Source organism: Macaca thibetana, chromosome 9 (assembly GCF_024542745.1).
Source record: "Macaca thibetana thibetana isolate TM-01 chromosome 9, ASM2454274v1, whole genome shotgun sequence".
Taxonomy (NCBI): Eukaryota; Metazoa; Chordata; class Mammalia; order Primates; family Cercopithecidae; genus Macaca; species Macaca thibetana.
The window spans coordinates 123,012,548-123,027,291 of NC_065586.1; the positions used below are offsets into that span (position 1 = coordinate 123,012,548).

At 45.3% G+C, this 14,744-nt stretch overlaps 1 protein-coding gene across 1 annotated transcript in view; it reads left to right on the forward strand.

The window, feature by feature from the left end:
• DOCK1 (dedicator of cytokinesis 1) overlaps positions 1 to 14,744 on the forward strand; it is a 557,083-nt gene that overhangs the window by 49,335 nt on the left and 493,004 nt on the right. The window contains 1 exon segment of the mRNA XM_050803710.1: positions 14,208 to 14,291. Within this exon segment, the coding sequence (XP_050659667.1) occupies positions 14,208 to 14,291 (84 nt within the window).

A 14,744-nucleotide genomic window follows, 5' to 3' on the forward strand; every position in this document is an offset into this window, starting at 1 on the left:
CTGTAGTTGGAGATATTAGATATTACGGTCCACAGTCTTTGTGTAATAGCCAGGAATGTTGCTTCTTTGGCTCCATAATTGTAAACTCACAGGGTGTGTTGGGGCTTCAGAAGCCAGCCATACAGAGGGTAGGTTCACAGGGAAGTCACAGCTCATGGAGACCAGAGCAGGGACTCTGTTTTGGCATTTTGGCACAGTGAGTGTTCCCACATCTGTGTAGAAGGTGATCGAGAGATGACGATGTTTTGATGTACAGGTCCCGAGGCTGGGTATTCTGGAGCCATTGGGGCGGTCAGGGCTCTGTCAGATAAAGCAGGTAGGTTTTCTCTAGAAGGCTGAGTCCTTTGGGCACCTGGGTATTAGTATGCTAGAAGATGTGCCACAGGGCTCTAGGGACGTCTTCCTGATTTTAGTGGGTTGGGGACCTTTGAGGAATCTTCTTCATTCTGGGGTGGGTGCTGCTTAGTTCTTGCTGTTTCCCTCCACTCAGATGTGTTCAGGCGAGGGTCACTGCTGAGGGTTCCTGTGTCAAAAAAGTCGAACTCTGTGAAATATTTGAAGAGTTTTATTCTGAGCCAAATATGAGTGGCCATGGCCCGTGACACAGCCCTCAGGAGGTCCTGAGAACATGTGTCCAAGGTGGTCGGGGTGCAGCTTGATTTTATACATTTTAAAGAGGCATGAGACATCCATCAAATACATTAAGAAATACATTCTTAATTTCCAGATAGGTGTCCAGATAGGTGGAGCACCTCAAAGCAGGGGCTTTCAGGCTGTAGGTGAATTTAAACATTTTCTGGTTGACAATTGGTTGAGTTTGTCTAAAGAACTGAGATAGATAGAAAGGGAAAGTTCAAGTTAAGGTAAATATTGTGGAGACCAAAGTTCTTTTGAAGTCTTACATTGGGTGCCCTTAGAGACAATAGATGACAAATGTTTCCTATTCAGATCTTAGTTAATCTTTTTAGGATTGGGAGGGTCTGGAAGAAAAAGATCTAGCTATGTTAATAGAGATTCTTCACAGATACAGATTTTCCCCCATAAAACAGCTTTGCAGGGCCATTTCAAAATATGGCAAAGAAACATGTTTTGGGTAAAATATTTTGATTTTCTTCTTTGTCTCGTTATGCCAGAGTCAGGTTGGAAAGTAAATCACGATATATAGGGTTAAATAAAACCCATCTGATGAGAATTTATGGTTTGTAGGGCATGACTTCCCAGACCCCTTAGATAAGAATTTGGATTAGATAAAACAAAAATCAGAGTTTAGCCCACACATGGAAAGGGAGACCTTCTGACGTGCCAGGCTGCATCTTCCCCAGGTGGGCCCTGGATCAGAGCCAGTGTGACCTCCTCAGTCTTTGCTGCTGCTGGGAGCTCCTTGAGGGTGTGTACAGCTGCCCTGGGGAGGATCGTTAGCACCAGTTTTTCAAGTGAATAGAGTGTGCTTTGTTTCTGGACATAGGGGTTGGATCTCCAGGACATGCCTACCTGGTTAGACTGTTGGAAGTTGTCTCTGCTAGTCAAGATCCTGGTCTGCTCTTTAGTTTCTTTTCTTTTCTTTTTTTTTTGAGTCGGAGTTTTGCTCGTGTTGGCCAGGCTGGAGTGCAATGGCGTGATCTCAGCTCACTGCAATCCCTGCCTCCTGGGTTTCTCCTGCCTCAGCTTCTGGAGTAGCTGGGAGTACAGGCATGCACCACCATGCCCAGCTAATTTTGTATTTGGAGTAGAGATGGGGTTTCGCCATGTTGGTCAGGCTAGTCTCGAACTCCTGACCTCAGGTGATCTGCCTGCCTGGGGATTACAGGCATGAGCCACCACATTTATTTGTTTGAAATAAATGCAAGCAAAGCCGCAGTGGTTTCCAGTGGGCTTAACATTCAGGTAATAGTTTTACTGCCTTGACTTCCTCTGTTGATTTGTTAAGTGATTCACTCAGTGAGCATTTGTAGCACTCCAGGTGCCAGGCACTGTTAGGCATGGATGCCGAGATGGAGAAGATGCAGGTTTGAGGTGCAGAGAGGTCAAGGGGTCGCCAGCCCTGTGGTGTTGTAGGGGGAGCATGGAACAGGAGATTAGAGGAGGGGTCCTCAGTGGTGGCTGCACTTGAGAAACCTTGATTGGGTACCTGCTATGTGACAGGCGCGGGCAGCAGTGAGCAGTCGCCTGGCGGTATATTGTTGGGTGTGCAAGGGTGCTGTTGAGCGTACACATGAGGCCTCTGACTCTTCTGGGGGAGTGGCAGGGAAGGGTTTCATCCTGAGGTGATGGGGACCTGGAGAGCCAAGCCAGGGAGAGGTAGGGCTGTGGACCAAGGCCTGAAGTGGGAGGGCGCATGGGGACTCTGTGGTTTGCTTTGGCAGGAACTCATCTGTTTATATTTGCATAATGACAAAGCCTCCTCCAGGATGATTGGATGATTGCAGGCTTTATTTGTGAATTATAAACGGACCCACCCTCAAATATATACATATACACACACACACACACACACACGTATACACATACACACACACACATATATGCACACGTATATATGTATGTATACACACGTACATATACACACGTATATGTACACACACACGTATGTGTATATATGTATATATATGTACTATAGGTAGAGTCTTTGCCATTAAGAAATAAATGAGCACTCTGAAGCGTTCCCCTTGTCCTTCCCTTTCCCTGTTGGTCACCGTTGATATTAGATTTAATGATGTGACACACAGGTGAGAAAGGAGAAGGGAAGGGGTGGCTTCATATTCTGCAGAACAAATGATTTGAGACTTTTCTCTGAAGCGCAGGAAGAGGAGTTCGGGTCCACGGCAGAGTCACTTTATCAGTTAGTATCACAAATAGTTGGCTGTAGGCCCGAGTTTTCAAGCCTCTTCTTTTTTCTGCTAGGTCCTTCTAGGTGGAGACCAGTCTGCTCTGCCCTGCAAGGTCCCCAGGCCTGTGCCTGTTTTCACAGAACGCTTTAGGTAGAACCCGTTTGACTGGTGAGGGGAAGTGCAAGTCCAGGCCAGGTTTATAGCAGAGAAAGTAAGATGGTCCTCACTCAACTCAGTCATCGGCGAGGTCTTGGCTGCCTGCTCGTCCCCATCGGGAAGCTCCCTGGGACCAGCCCCTGATCCTGGAGTCTGCTGGGCTTTCATTCCAAATGGTCTTGGTGCTACTCTGCAGTGAGCCTCTGTGGACTGGCCAGTGATGGGCTTTGCCTGGTGAGGTCCCCATCAAGTCCCTGTCTCCCAAGGGGTCAGTACTGGACTATTTCACTAGCCGATATTTTTCCAAGTTGCAATAAACTTGAAGAAGGATGATTAAAGAGATTAAATCTTGTCCCCTATCTTGCCTCTTTGCTGCTGAGCAAAATTCAATGCAGAAATAGTTAATTTTCAGGTCAGCTAAGTCTTTTCTTATTTGTGGGTAGATTTGCAAAGACTGTCAATAAGGAGGCCAGTGTTTTTCTATCTTAGAATTGACTTTATGAGAGATGAAAATGTAGAAAAGTAGAATCTTACTGTTCTGCCTTGGAATAGCAGTAAAGCCAGCACTTACCCACAACTCAGAATTATGCTTCCTAAGAAGCCTGAGTGTTTCCGCACTGTGGCCTTTTGGGCTAGACAGAAATAAGATAGTTGGTCTGGGCGTGGTGGCTCAAGCCTGTAATCCCAGTGCTTTGGGAGGCCAAGGTGGGCGGATCACGTGAGGTCAGGAGTTCGAGACCAGCCTGGCCAACATGGCAAAACCCCGTTTCTACTAAAAATACAAAAATTAGCCGGGCGTGGTGGCGCATGCCTGTAATCCCAGCTACTCAGGAGGCTTAGGAGAATCGCTTGAACCTGGGAGGTGGAGGTCGCAGTGAGCTGAGATCCTGCCACTGCACTCCAGCCTGGGCGACGAGAGCGAGACTCTGTCTCAAAAAAAAAAAAAAAAAAGAAAAGATAGTTGCTGCTAGTTGTGGATAAGGCATACAGAGATATTTTATTCTGAAGAAAGATATTAAAATGTCTTTTATTGTGTCTATCAGTTCAATTAGAATGTGAGGAAAGGCTCTTTTGTATATTTCTTTTCACATTCTTATCTTCACCATCCCTCCCACCTGTTTCCAACTAAAAGCCAAAAAGAAATATTGAATAACAAATGATGGTTCCCCTGTCTCACCAGGCCCAGCTAGCTCTGTTTCCTTAATTATGTAGATGACTCCTTGATTCTATTATCCAAACAGTGCATGAAATACTGCCTCAGGGGATTTTATTGGCAGAGACACAATCTTTCTGTTCCTAAGAAAGATATGAACCCAATAGGAGTAACTTGGTGACTTTGAAAGTGGTGTCCTTTTTAGAAATGTGGGGTGGGGCCAGGCGCGGTGGCTTATGCCTGTAATCCCAGCACTTTGGGAGGCTGAGGCAGGTGGATCACTTGAGGTCAGGAGTTCGAGACCAGCCTGACCAACATAGAGAAACCCTGTCTACTAAAAATACACGTCTTTGTCTTCCCCAGTGAAACTCAGCATCCATTAAACACTAACTCACTCCTCCTTCATCCTCCCAGCCCCTGGCAACCACCTTTCTTACTTTCGTTTCTTACTTGTCTCTGAGTTTGACAACTCGAGGAAGAGGAACCTCATGTAAGGTACTGTATTTGTTTGTGACTGGCTTATTTCATGCAGCATAATATCTTCGGTGTCTTCAAGGTTCACCCGTGTTGTAATGTGTCAACCTGTCCTTTCTTTTAAGGCCGAATGATACTCCACTGTATGTATATGTAACGTTTTTGTTGAGTAATTTACCCGTTGATGGATACTTGGGTTGGTTCCACTTTTTGGCTGTTGTGAATAATGCTGCTGTGAACGTGGATGTACAGATGTCTATTCCAGACCCTGCTTTTGGTTCTCTTGGGTAGATATCCAGAAGTGGGATTGCTGGATCTCATGGTCATTTGCTGCTTTCTACAGCAGCGGCACCATTTTGGATGCCCACCAGTAACTTGCAGAGTTCCAGTTTCCTCACGTCCTCACCAAGGTTGTTATTTTCTGTTTTGGTTTTTGCTTTTTTAATTTTATTGAGACAGAGTCTCACTCTGTCACTCAGACTGGAGTGCAGTGGTGTCTGAGCTCTTGGCTCACTGCAACCTCCGCCTCCCAGGTTCAAGCGATTCCCCTGCCTCAGTCTCCCAAGTAGCTGGGACTACCTACAGGCACGTGCCACCATGCCCGACTCATTTTTTTTTTTTTTAGATGGAGTTTTGCTCTTGTTGCCCAGGCTGGAATGTAGTGGCACAATCTTGGCTCACTGCAACCTCCGCCTCCCCGGTTCAAACAGTTCTCCTGCTTCAGCCTCCCAAGTAGCTGGGACTCCAGGCACGTGCTGCCACGCCCGACTAATTTAGCAGTTTTAGTAGAGATGGGATTTCTCTGTTTTTCAGGCTGATCTCTAACTCCTGACCTCAGGTGATCTGCCCACCTTGGCCTCCCAAAGTGCTGGGATTATAGATGTGAGCCACCACCCCCGACCAATTTTTGCCTTTTTTTAGTAGAGTTGGGATTTCACCACGTTGGCCAGGCTGGTCTCCAACTCCTGACCTCAAGTGATCCGCCTGCCTCAGCCTCCCAAAGTGCTGGGATTACAGGCATAAGCCACCGTGCCCAGCCCCCAGGAATTCTTTATATGTTCTGGATACCATTCCCTTATCGGATATGGGATTTGTAAATACTTTCTTCCCCCTTCTGTGGGTCACCTTTTCTCTCCGTTAATAATATTCTTTAATGCACAAGAGTTTTTAATTTTGATGAAGTCCAACTTAGCTATCTTTTCTTTTGTTGCCTGTACTTTTGATATAATATCCAGTAACTCATTGCCAAATCCAGTGTCATGAAGTTGTTCCTCTAGGTTTTCTTCTAAGAATTTTATAGTTTTAGCTTTATGTTTAGGTGTTTCATCCATTTGGAGTTAATTTTTGTGAATGATATAATAGTCCAACTTTATTTATTTATTTTTTTGCAAGTGGATATCTAGTTTTCCCAGCACCATTTGTGGAAAAGACTCTCTCCCCGTTGAATAGTCTTGGCATCCTTGTTGAAATCATTTGACTTTCTATGTGAGGGTTTACTTTTGGGTACTCTGTTCTATCCCATTTGTCTGTATATTTGTCTTTATGACAGTACCACACTGTTTTGATTACTGTAGCTTTGTAGTAGGTATTGAAATCAGGCCTCCAATTTTGTTTTTGTTTTTCAAGATTGTTTTGGCTAATCTGGGACCTTTGAGATGGGTTTTTCTATTTCTGTGGAAAATGTCATTGGGATTTTGATAGGAATTGTATTGAATCTGTATATCGTTTTGGATCAGCATTGACATCTTAACAATACTAAGTCTTCCACTCCATGAACACAAATATTTTTCAATTTGTTCATGTCTTTTATTTCTCTCAGCAACATTTTGTTTTAGTGTACAAGTCTTGTACCTCCTTAAGATTATTCCCAAGCATGTTATTGCTTTTATTCTCCCCTCCCTCCCTCCCTTCCTCCCTCCCTTCGTCCCTTCCTTCCTTCTTCCTTCCTAGGCCTGCTGTGTGCCAGGTGTTTTTAGATGATTGCGAAAAATAAGATGCAGATTTTTGTCCTTGAGAGGCTCACAGTCAAGTGGAAGAGAACAGGTGGTTAAATGGTGGCAGTGTGATACAGTAAGTGCTTGGATTCAGGCTTATCTCTCTGGGAGGCTCTAATCCAGCCTAAGGCATTTGTCCCCAAACAAAAGCAGTGGAAGGATTTTGCTTCAGGTCATAGAAGCTTGGTGATGGCGTGGCTGCCAGTTTGATTTTGAAGATAGAGTTTAGGAAACCCAGCCTCCAGCTCCAAGTGGGTGCCATCTAAAGCTGCCTGATGACTTTATCCTTTTATTTGTGGCTACTGGGATCACATTCTCGCCAGTAGTACCGTGGGTAATGTTGGGTACTGAGCCGTTTGCAACAATATAGTTGACTTGTTCTTCATCTTCACCAAGTTGCTATAGATGGCTGGTCTCTGCCCCAGGGTCAAGTTCAAAGGGTATATATAACGTTCTGATTCTCTCTACATGGTGTTTCCTGAATGGCTCGGTGAAAGGTTGTTCCTTGGAGACCTGGCTTAGGCTGATTTCCTCTCTGGGGTTACATCTGGCTTATCTCCTCTCTCCAAGCCCAGCTCAGTGTAGACCAGCGCAGGGGCCTATGGAGGCTTAGGAAATGCAAGGTACCTGCATGGACCAGGCAAACATGTAGGCTGTGTGAAGTTCCAGACCAGGTGGATGGCCCTAGGGTGAAACCCTGTTGGAGCACAGACAGGGAGGGCCCTGGCCTGGGGCGGTGTGAAGACATGGCCTGTATTTCCCCCAGCCCTGAGAAGATGCATACCATTGAAAAGCTTTTCCAACTGAAGGCAAGAGAAAGGAAATGAGAACACAGATAGAGCAGTTAATTTTCACAAATTGACTTTAAAAGAATTAATTAACGTTTAAGTTGCTACTTGAAGTCTTGAAATCATGTTTCAGTGGTGTGTGAGAGAGGCAGAGACTGAGCTGAGTTGATTTCGAGGAGTAATGTATGGCCACCCCCGGCCTTTGATGCTTTGGGGAAGCTTTGGACCTGAGCACTGATGGCGGGTAGGCTATCTCCTTAGATCAAAAAGACCCAAAGCAGAGCTGGCAAAGCTAATACTGTGTTTCTCTTTCTTATTGATTAAGTCTCAGCCGCTGGATCGTTTTGCAGAGGGCAAGAGCGTTTTGAAGACGAACAAATGCTACAGCTTTTGCTTTCGCTCTTTGAGACTGCGCGAGGAAGAATACTTTGGGATCTGGTTAAATTCAGTGTATTTTTATTGAGTGGCTGCAAGGTATGGTTTTAGCTACTGTGGGAAATCCAATGATTAATAAATATTTGCCTCTCTCAAGGAGTTTGTGTCTGATGGGAGAGACAGACATATAGATGAGCAACTCTGCGAGGTTGTGGGGTGGCACACAGCGTACAGGGAGTTCAGAAGCAAGCCGTTCATTTAGGTCTGCGTGTAACTTCTTGGTAGGGGGAGAAATAATTCTGTTAGGGCCTGGAAAAGGCTGTGGAATTAAAGGCAGGCCTTGTAGACAAGTGGGGTAGTCAGAGGCGGAGGGAGGAAGGATTTTCAGCTGCAGAGGAGCGTGTGGCAGGCCTGGCAGGGCAGGTGGAGCCGAGGGGCTGAGATGAGATGGAAAGGTGGGTTGGGTGCTGGAGAAATGAGGCATCATTCAGAATGCCGGGCGAAATGGTCGAGGCTTTGGAGCGAGAGTTCAGGAAAGTAACTGGTGGTGGAGAGAAGGGAAGACTGTACATCTCATTGAGGAGTGATGAAGTCTTGGGCCAGGCAGTGTGGAGTGGGGAGATAGCCTGGGAGGGAAGCCCGAGGATCCCAGGGCTGCCATCAGCTCACTGTGCACCTTGAGCTAGTCACAATGCCCCTGTAGACCTCTGTTTTCATCTGTGAAGTGGGTTGATGGACTGTAGTGTTTTTTCTCAAGTGAGAGTAGTCAAGTTGGTTTTTTTGCTTTTCCCTGAATGGGTGTTACAGTTCCTTAAATGCTTTTTCTGCATCAGTTGAGATGATATAATAATTGTATGTATTTATGGGGTACACGTTGATGTGGTGCATATGAAATATGGTGATTAGATTACGGTAATTAGCATGTCTCTCATCTCAAACATTTATCATTTCAGTATCTTCCTTCCAGCCATTTGAAACTGTATGGTATATTATGGTTAACTGTAGTCATCCTAAGGAATTATAGAACACTAGAACTTATTTCTCCTACCTAGCTGTAATTTTGTATCCTTTAGCAAATTTCTCCCTATCCCCACTTCCCCCTACCCTTCTTAGGCTCTAGTATCCTCTGTTCTCCTTTTTACTTCTATAAGCTCAGTTTTTTTAGCTTCCACCTATGAGTGAGAACCTGTGGTGTTTAACTTTCTGTTCCTGTTGTATTTCACTTAATGTCCTCCAATTCCATCCATATTGTTGGGAATGACAAGATACTATGTTTTTTTCAATGGCTGAATTGTATTCCATTATGTGAATATACCACATTGTTTTGTATCCATTCATTTGTTGTTGGACGCCTACGTTGATTTTCTTTATTCATCCGTGTTGGACACCTAGGTTGATTGGGTATCTCAGGTATTATGAATAGTGCTGCAGGAAACTTGGGGTTGCAGATGTCTGTCTGATACACTGATTTCCTCTCCTTCGGATAAACGCCCAGTGGTGGGATTGCTGGATCGTATGGTGGTTTTATTTGTAGTTTTTTAAGGAACCTCCATATTGTTGTCTATAATGGCATTCCCACCAAGTGTCTAACAGTTCCCTTATCTCTGAACCCCACTGGCATTTGTTATTTTTTGTCTTCTTGATACTAACTATCCTAACTGGGATGAGATAATACCTCATTGTGGTTTGCTTTGCATTTTCCTGGGCAGCTTGTTTATAGACAATCAGACTGAACAGAGGTGATGGCAGTACCTTTTTAGGTCTCTGATAAGGCACAGCTGCATGAGGCACAGTGCAGGCTGTTAATTTTTTATTTTAGGGAAAAGATCCACTCACTCTGGGCTGCTGCAGACTCTCCTTGAAAAAGGAAAAAAACCCAAAAAACCAAAACATCATCCAAGCAAAGAACTTGGTGCTTCGTTTATCTCTGTCTGCTTTCCCACTTCACATCTCACACATGTCTAGCTTCTACACTGGAGTCTGCCGTCCAGGGTCGAGAAATTCATGTGGATCTGAAGATGCTCGTCTGCAGCCAGGCCATTATAAAAGGAAGATGGACTCGACCAGGGAGAATGTAGTAGGCATTCAGCCCACCACCCAGAGGGAGGCTGGTGCCACCCTTGCCAGGATGTGAATGGGACGCCATGAGCCTGTTCTCTGTGGAGTTGTTCCCAGACTCTAACGGATGAGGAAATTGAAGAAGCAGAACTGAGCGATCAGCAAAAAGGCCGCCGTCTTTGTAGGACGTCACACGTCAGGTGAAGGCATCTTAAATCAGATGCCGTTTGTCATCCTCATCCTTCTTAAAGGAGACAAGAAGGCCGGGCGCGGTGGCTCAAGCCTGTAATCCCAGCACTTTGGGAGGCCGAGACGGGCGGATCACGAGGTCAGGAGATCGAGACCATCCTGGCTAACACGGTGAAACCCCGTCTCTACTACAAAATACAAAAAAACTAGCCGGGCGAGGTGGCGGGTGTCTGTAGTCCCAGCTACTCGGGAGGCTGAGGCAGGAGAATGGCTTAAACCCGGGAGGCGGAGCTTGCAGTGAGCTGAGATCCGGCCACTGCACTCCAGCCTGGGTGACAGAGCGAGACTCCATCTCAAAAAAAAAAAAAAAAAAAAAAAAAAAAAAAAAAGAAGTCCTTGCTCTCACCTGCTAAGAAGGGGCAACTGTGAAAGGCCAAATAATCAGAATAAAGGATAGCCTCTCACATTACATACTTTTGGATTCACTTAAAAAAAATTCCCTACATAGTTCTTGTTTTTCTCATATCACTCAAGAATTGGGAACCACGGCCCTGGACTTGTCTGGGTTTAAGGGCCTGCAGTGGAGACCCTTGTTCCAGCTGCCTTAAGGAGTGAATCAGTGAACCACAAAGTACCACTTTCAGATTGCTTTTCAGACGCCTCCTTGTACGAATTTCCTATTGCTGCTGTGATGAATTGCCACAAACTCAGGGGCTAAAACACGAGATTCAGTGTCCTAAAGTGCAGGTGTCAGTGGCCCATGCTCCCTCGGGGCTGTGGGGGAGCCTGTGCTTCCTCACCCCTTCCAGCTTCCAGAGGCCACTGTGTTCCTCGGCTTGCTTTGCCTCTTTCTTGCATCTCTTCGACCTCCTCTCCTTGTCTCTCACTCTGACCCTCCCGTCTTCCTCTTATAAGGACCTTTGTGATTACATTGGGCCCACCTGGATGATCCAGGATTAACCCTCATCTCAAGATCCTAATTTTTTTTTTTTTTTTTTTTTGGAGACAGAGTCTCGCTCTGTTGCCCAGGCTGGAGTGCAGTGCACTGCAACCTCCGCCTCCCGAGTTCAAGTGATTCTCCTGCCCCAGCCTCTCGAGTAGCTGGGATTACAGGTGCCCACCACCTCTCCTGGCTATCTTTTTTGTATTTTTAGTAGAGACAGGGTTTCGCCTTGATGGCCAGGCTGGTCTTGAACTCCTGGCCTCAAGTGATCTGCCTGCCTCAGCCTCCCAAAAGTAATCCCCCCAAAGTGTTGAGATTCCAGGCGTGAGCCACCCTACCCAGCCAAGATCCCGAATTTAATCACCCTCGCAGTGCCCCTGTGGCCGTGGAAGGTGACGGACAGACCCTGGGAGCCTTTTGGAGTCATCTTTGGAGGGCTGTTACTCTATCTGCACCTTTCTGCCCATCTCTCCTACTCCCTTGTCAAATACCCTTGCAAAGTTGTCTTTTAATTTGTCTTCATGTATGGGATTATTTAATCATTAATCCTAAAATGAACAAAGGGCTAGGGGCTGGGCATCTGGGGTTGTGATCTTGACTGGGTTGCATGATTTGGGGCCATGTGTATAACCCCTAAGGCTCTTCTTTTTCTTACCTACAAAATCGTGGGTTGTCTGGCTCACTTCATAGTTAAATTAGAAGTTTCCATATCCATGTATGAGATTTTAATCACTGCTTTCCACTGTCTGCTTTAGGGATTGGGGAGTAGGGTATTTAGAGGTGAAACAGGAAGGAAGGAATCATGTGTATGTGCTTTACAAATTCACATGTGCCTGAATGTATTTACCCTTGATGCGCTCATTTTATTTCATTTTTATGATTTTTGACGTGTTTATTTTTCCCCACATCTAGAACAGAATAGGTGTGCTGGCGGGGATGCTGTTAAGAACTGTGATAAATGCATTTATGGTTCCTGAAGGTTTAAGAATATGGTCATGCTGAGCTGGGGAAGTCCAGCCTCTGCCCTGGGCTTCCTTCACCTGATGCAGTTATTTCGTGTTAAAGATTCACTGTAAAATACCAAGTAAACTTAATAACTACTAATAACCATCTTTGTGAGTTGAGGACACTTAAATTTTATGAATTTTGGGGAAAATATAGGAAAATACCTGAGGAAATAGAATTTTCAATATCATAGGTATGGCTTTTGATATTATAGAATTTTTGTGCACATGTGGCAAAGTGCTTGCTTTGGCTTTCTAAAAAGAATTCAGGTAATGGTAGACGTCTTGATAGCAGTAAAAAAATACAACCAAAAGAAAGGCCTTCACCGTTACCTGAGTGTTCACCATGGACCCCGTTGTGCCAAATCCAGCATGGGCATCATTTTCTCTAAGACACAGAACGCACACACAATTCTGTGAGGTCAGTATTCTGTCCTTATTCTGGCCATTGCAAACCCGAAGATAGAGCAGGTTGTTTGCCGGGGAGGCAGGCGCCCAGGTGCTCGGGGAGAGGTGCCGCCCTACCCACTTTAGCTGTCTGTAGAGACCATGGACATGAACACCAGGAGGCTGCGTGCCCCTGAAATTCTGGACTTACAGCCCAAGGCTCAGCTCAGGCAGCTTGGGTTTATGGAGGCCATTCCTTGTACAGCTAAGCACTGTCCTGTCCTTGGAGGTGTGGGCAGGAAACATTGAAAGGGGGGTGGCTCTGCTCTCTGGTGACTTTTCTTCAGTTGGGAACTTTTTTTTTTTTTTGAGACGGAGTCTCGCTCTGTCGCCCAGGCTGGAGTGCAGTGGCCGGATCTCAGCTCACTGCAAGCTCCGCCTCCCGGGTTCATGCCATTCTCCTGCCTCAGCCTCCCGAGTAGCTGGGGCTATAGGCGCCCGCCACCTCGCCCGGCTAGTTTTTTGTATTTTTTAGTAGAGACGGGGTTTCACCATGTTAGCCAGGATGGTCTCGATCTGCTGACCTCGTGATCCGCCCGTCTCGGCCTCCCAAAGTGCTGGGATTATAGGCGTGAGCCACCGCGCCAGGCCAGTTGCGGACGTCTTAACACACAAATCTGAAATAAGACTGGCTCATACAGAACAAGAGATGGGAAGCTTTGTGTTGTGCCAGGACTGTTTGGAAGAGCGGAATTGAAAGATCAAACACGGACTTGGGTCTGGCTTTTGTGATGAGGTGCACCCAGTGGGAAGGCCCAGCTGGCGAGGGAGAAGTTGGTACCCAAAGGTACGGGCTGAACTGGCTTCTTTCCTTCAGTAGAAGCAAGGACCCAGGGAAGGGAGCATGTGGTGGGAAGGTACGGTGGCCCATGCTTGCCAGAGGAGTTTGCACATGACATGGTTTAATTTTAGAGGATTTTAGAGGTCTGCCACAATGAAGGTGCCTTTTGTGCGTAGCCTTGCCTGGCTGGGCTGTGGAGGATGGATGGATGAGAACTTTGATCAGGGATTTTGAAGATGAGTTTTATATTGAATGCTATATCCTTTTAGGTAGAGGCTGTTGGGTGGGAGGAACATTAATATATATATTTTTAAATTGAGGGTGGGCTAGTCGAATACTTTTTGGGCCTTAAAACACTTTGTAGCATCCTTTTTACACCGGTGACTGTTGCCTTTATTCTATAATGCATGAGCAAAAGTGTGGTTTGAATTTAATGGTATGACTTTTTAGGGGCTTATGTAGGAGCAATATTATCCTTTTGCAAAATAAGAACAGCTTTATGTCAGGATAAACATGGGATTTCAGACATTTCTTGCTTATCATTGTCAGTTTTAAGGATTTCTTCTAACATAGGACGTATTTTTGTCTACTGTGATTGTAATGTCATCTATTGGTTTAATATCAACATTGCAATATGATAATTTTTTGTTAATTTGGTTTCCAAAGAATATTCAGTCCATGTGCAATTGATTCATAGTTAGGAAAATAAAAAGAATCTAGTAGTGGAAATAAAAGATAGTATTGAAGTGTCGATCAGAATGCTGTTAACAATGTCTTCTTATGTCAGTTACGGTCATCTGGCGTCGTGGGTAGTTATGAATTTCTCCTCCTTAAACTATTGACCCTTTATGTTTGTCTGAAAGAAAAGGCCACTTCTGTGGGTATCAGAGAGGATGATCCAGGCAGCGACTGAACGTATTTCAGTATTAAAAAAAAAACATTAAAACAAGCCAACACGACTTGCATGGTCACTTCTATCTTTACTATTACTAATATATTTCCCCTTTTTCATCACAGCTTTTTATAACTATGATGCCAGAGGAGCGGATGAACTTTCTTTACAGATCGGAGACACTGTGCACATCTTAGAAACATATGAAGGTGCGTATGCCTCTTGGTATCTTTTCTCGTACATGTTTGGGTAGATGGCACACCTTCTCAGTGCCTGCTGGGCAAAGCATTCCTCTGTTACATAGACAGTCATGCTCCCTTCTCAGGCTCACTTTTCTTGCAAATGGATCCTGTTTCACGTAAGGGTAGTAGTGAGGCTGTCTGTTGTTTAATACTTTATTAAGGTGAACTTAAAACTGAAATTCCCATTTTTAAACTCATTGGCTCCTTATTCTGCAAGCACGTGTAAATCTTTTTTTTTTTTTTTTTTTTCTTTTGAGACAGAGTCTTGCTGGAGTGCACTCACCCAGGCTGGAGTGTCGTGGTGTAATCTCAGCTCACTGCAGCCTCTGCCTCCCAGGTACAAGTGACTCTTGTGCCTTAGCCTCCCAAGTAGCTGGGACTATAGCTGCCTGTCACCATGCCTGGCTAATTTTTTTGTAT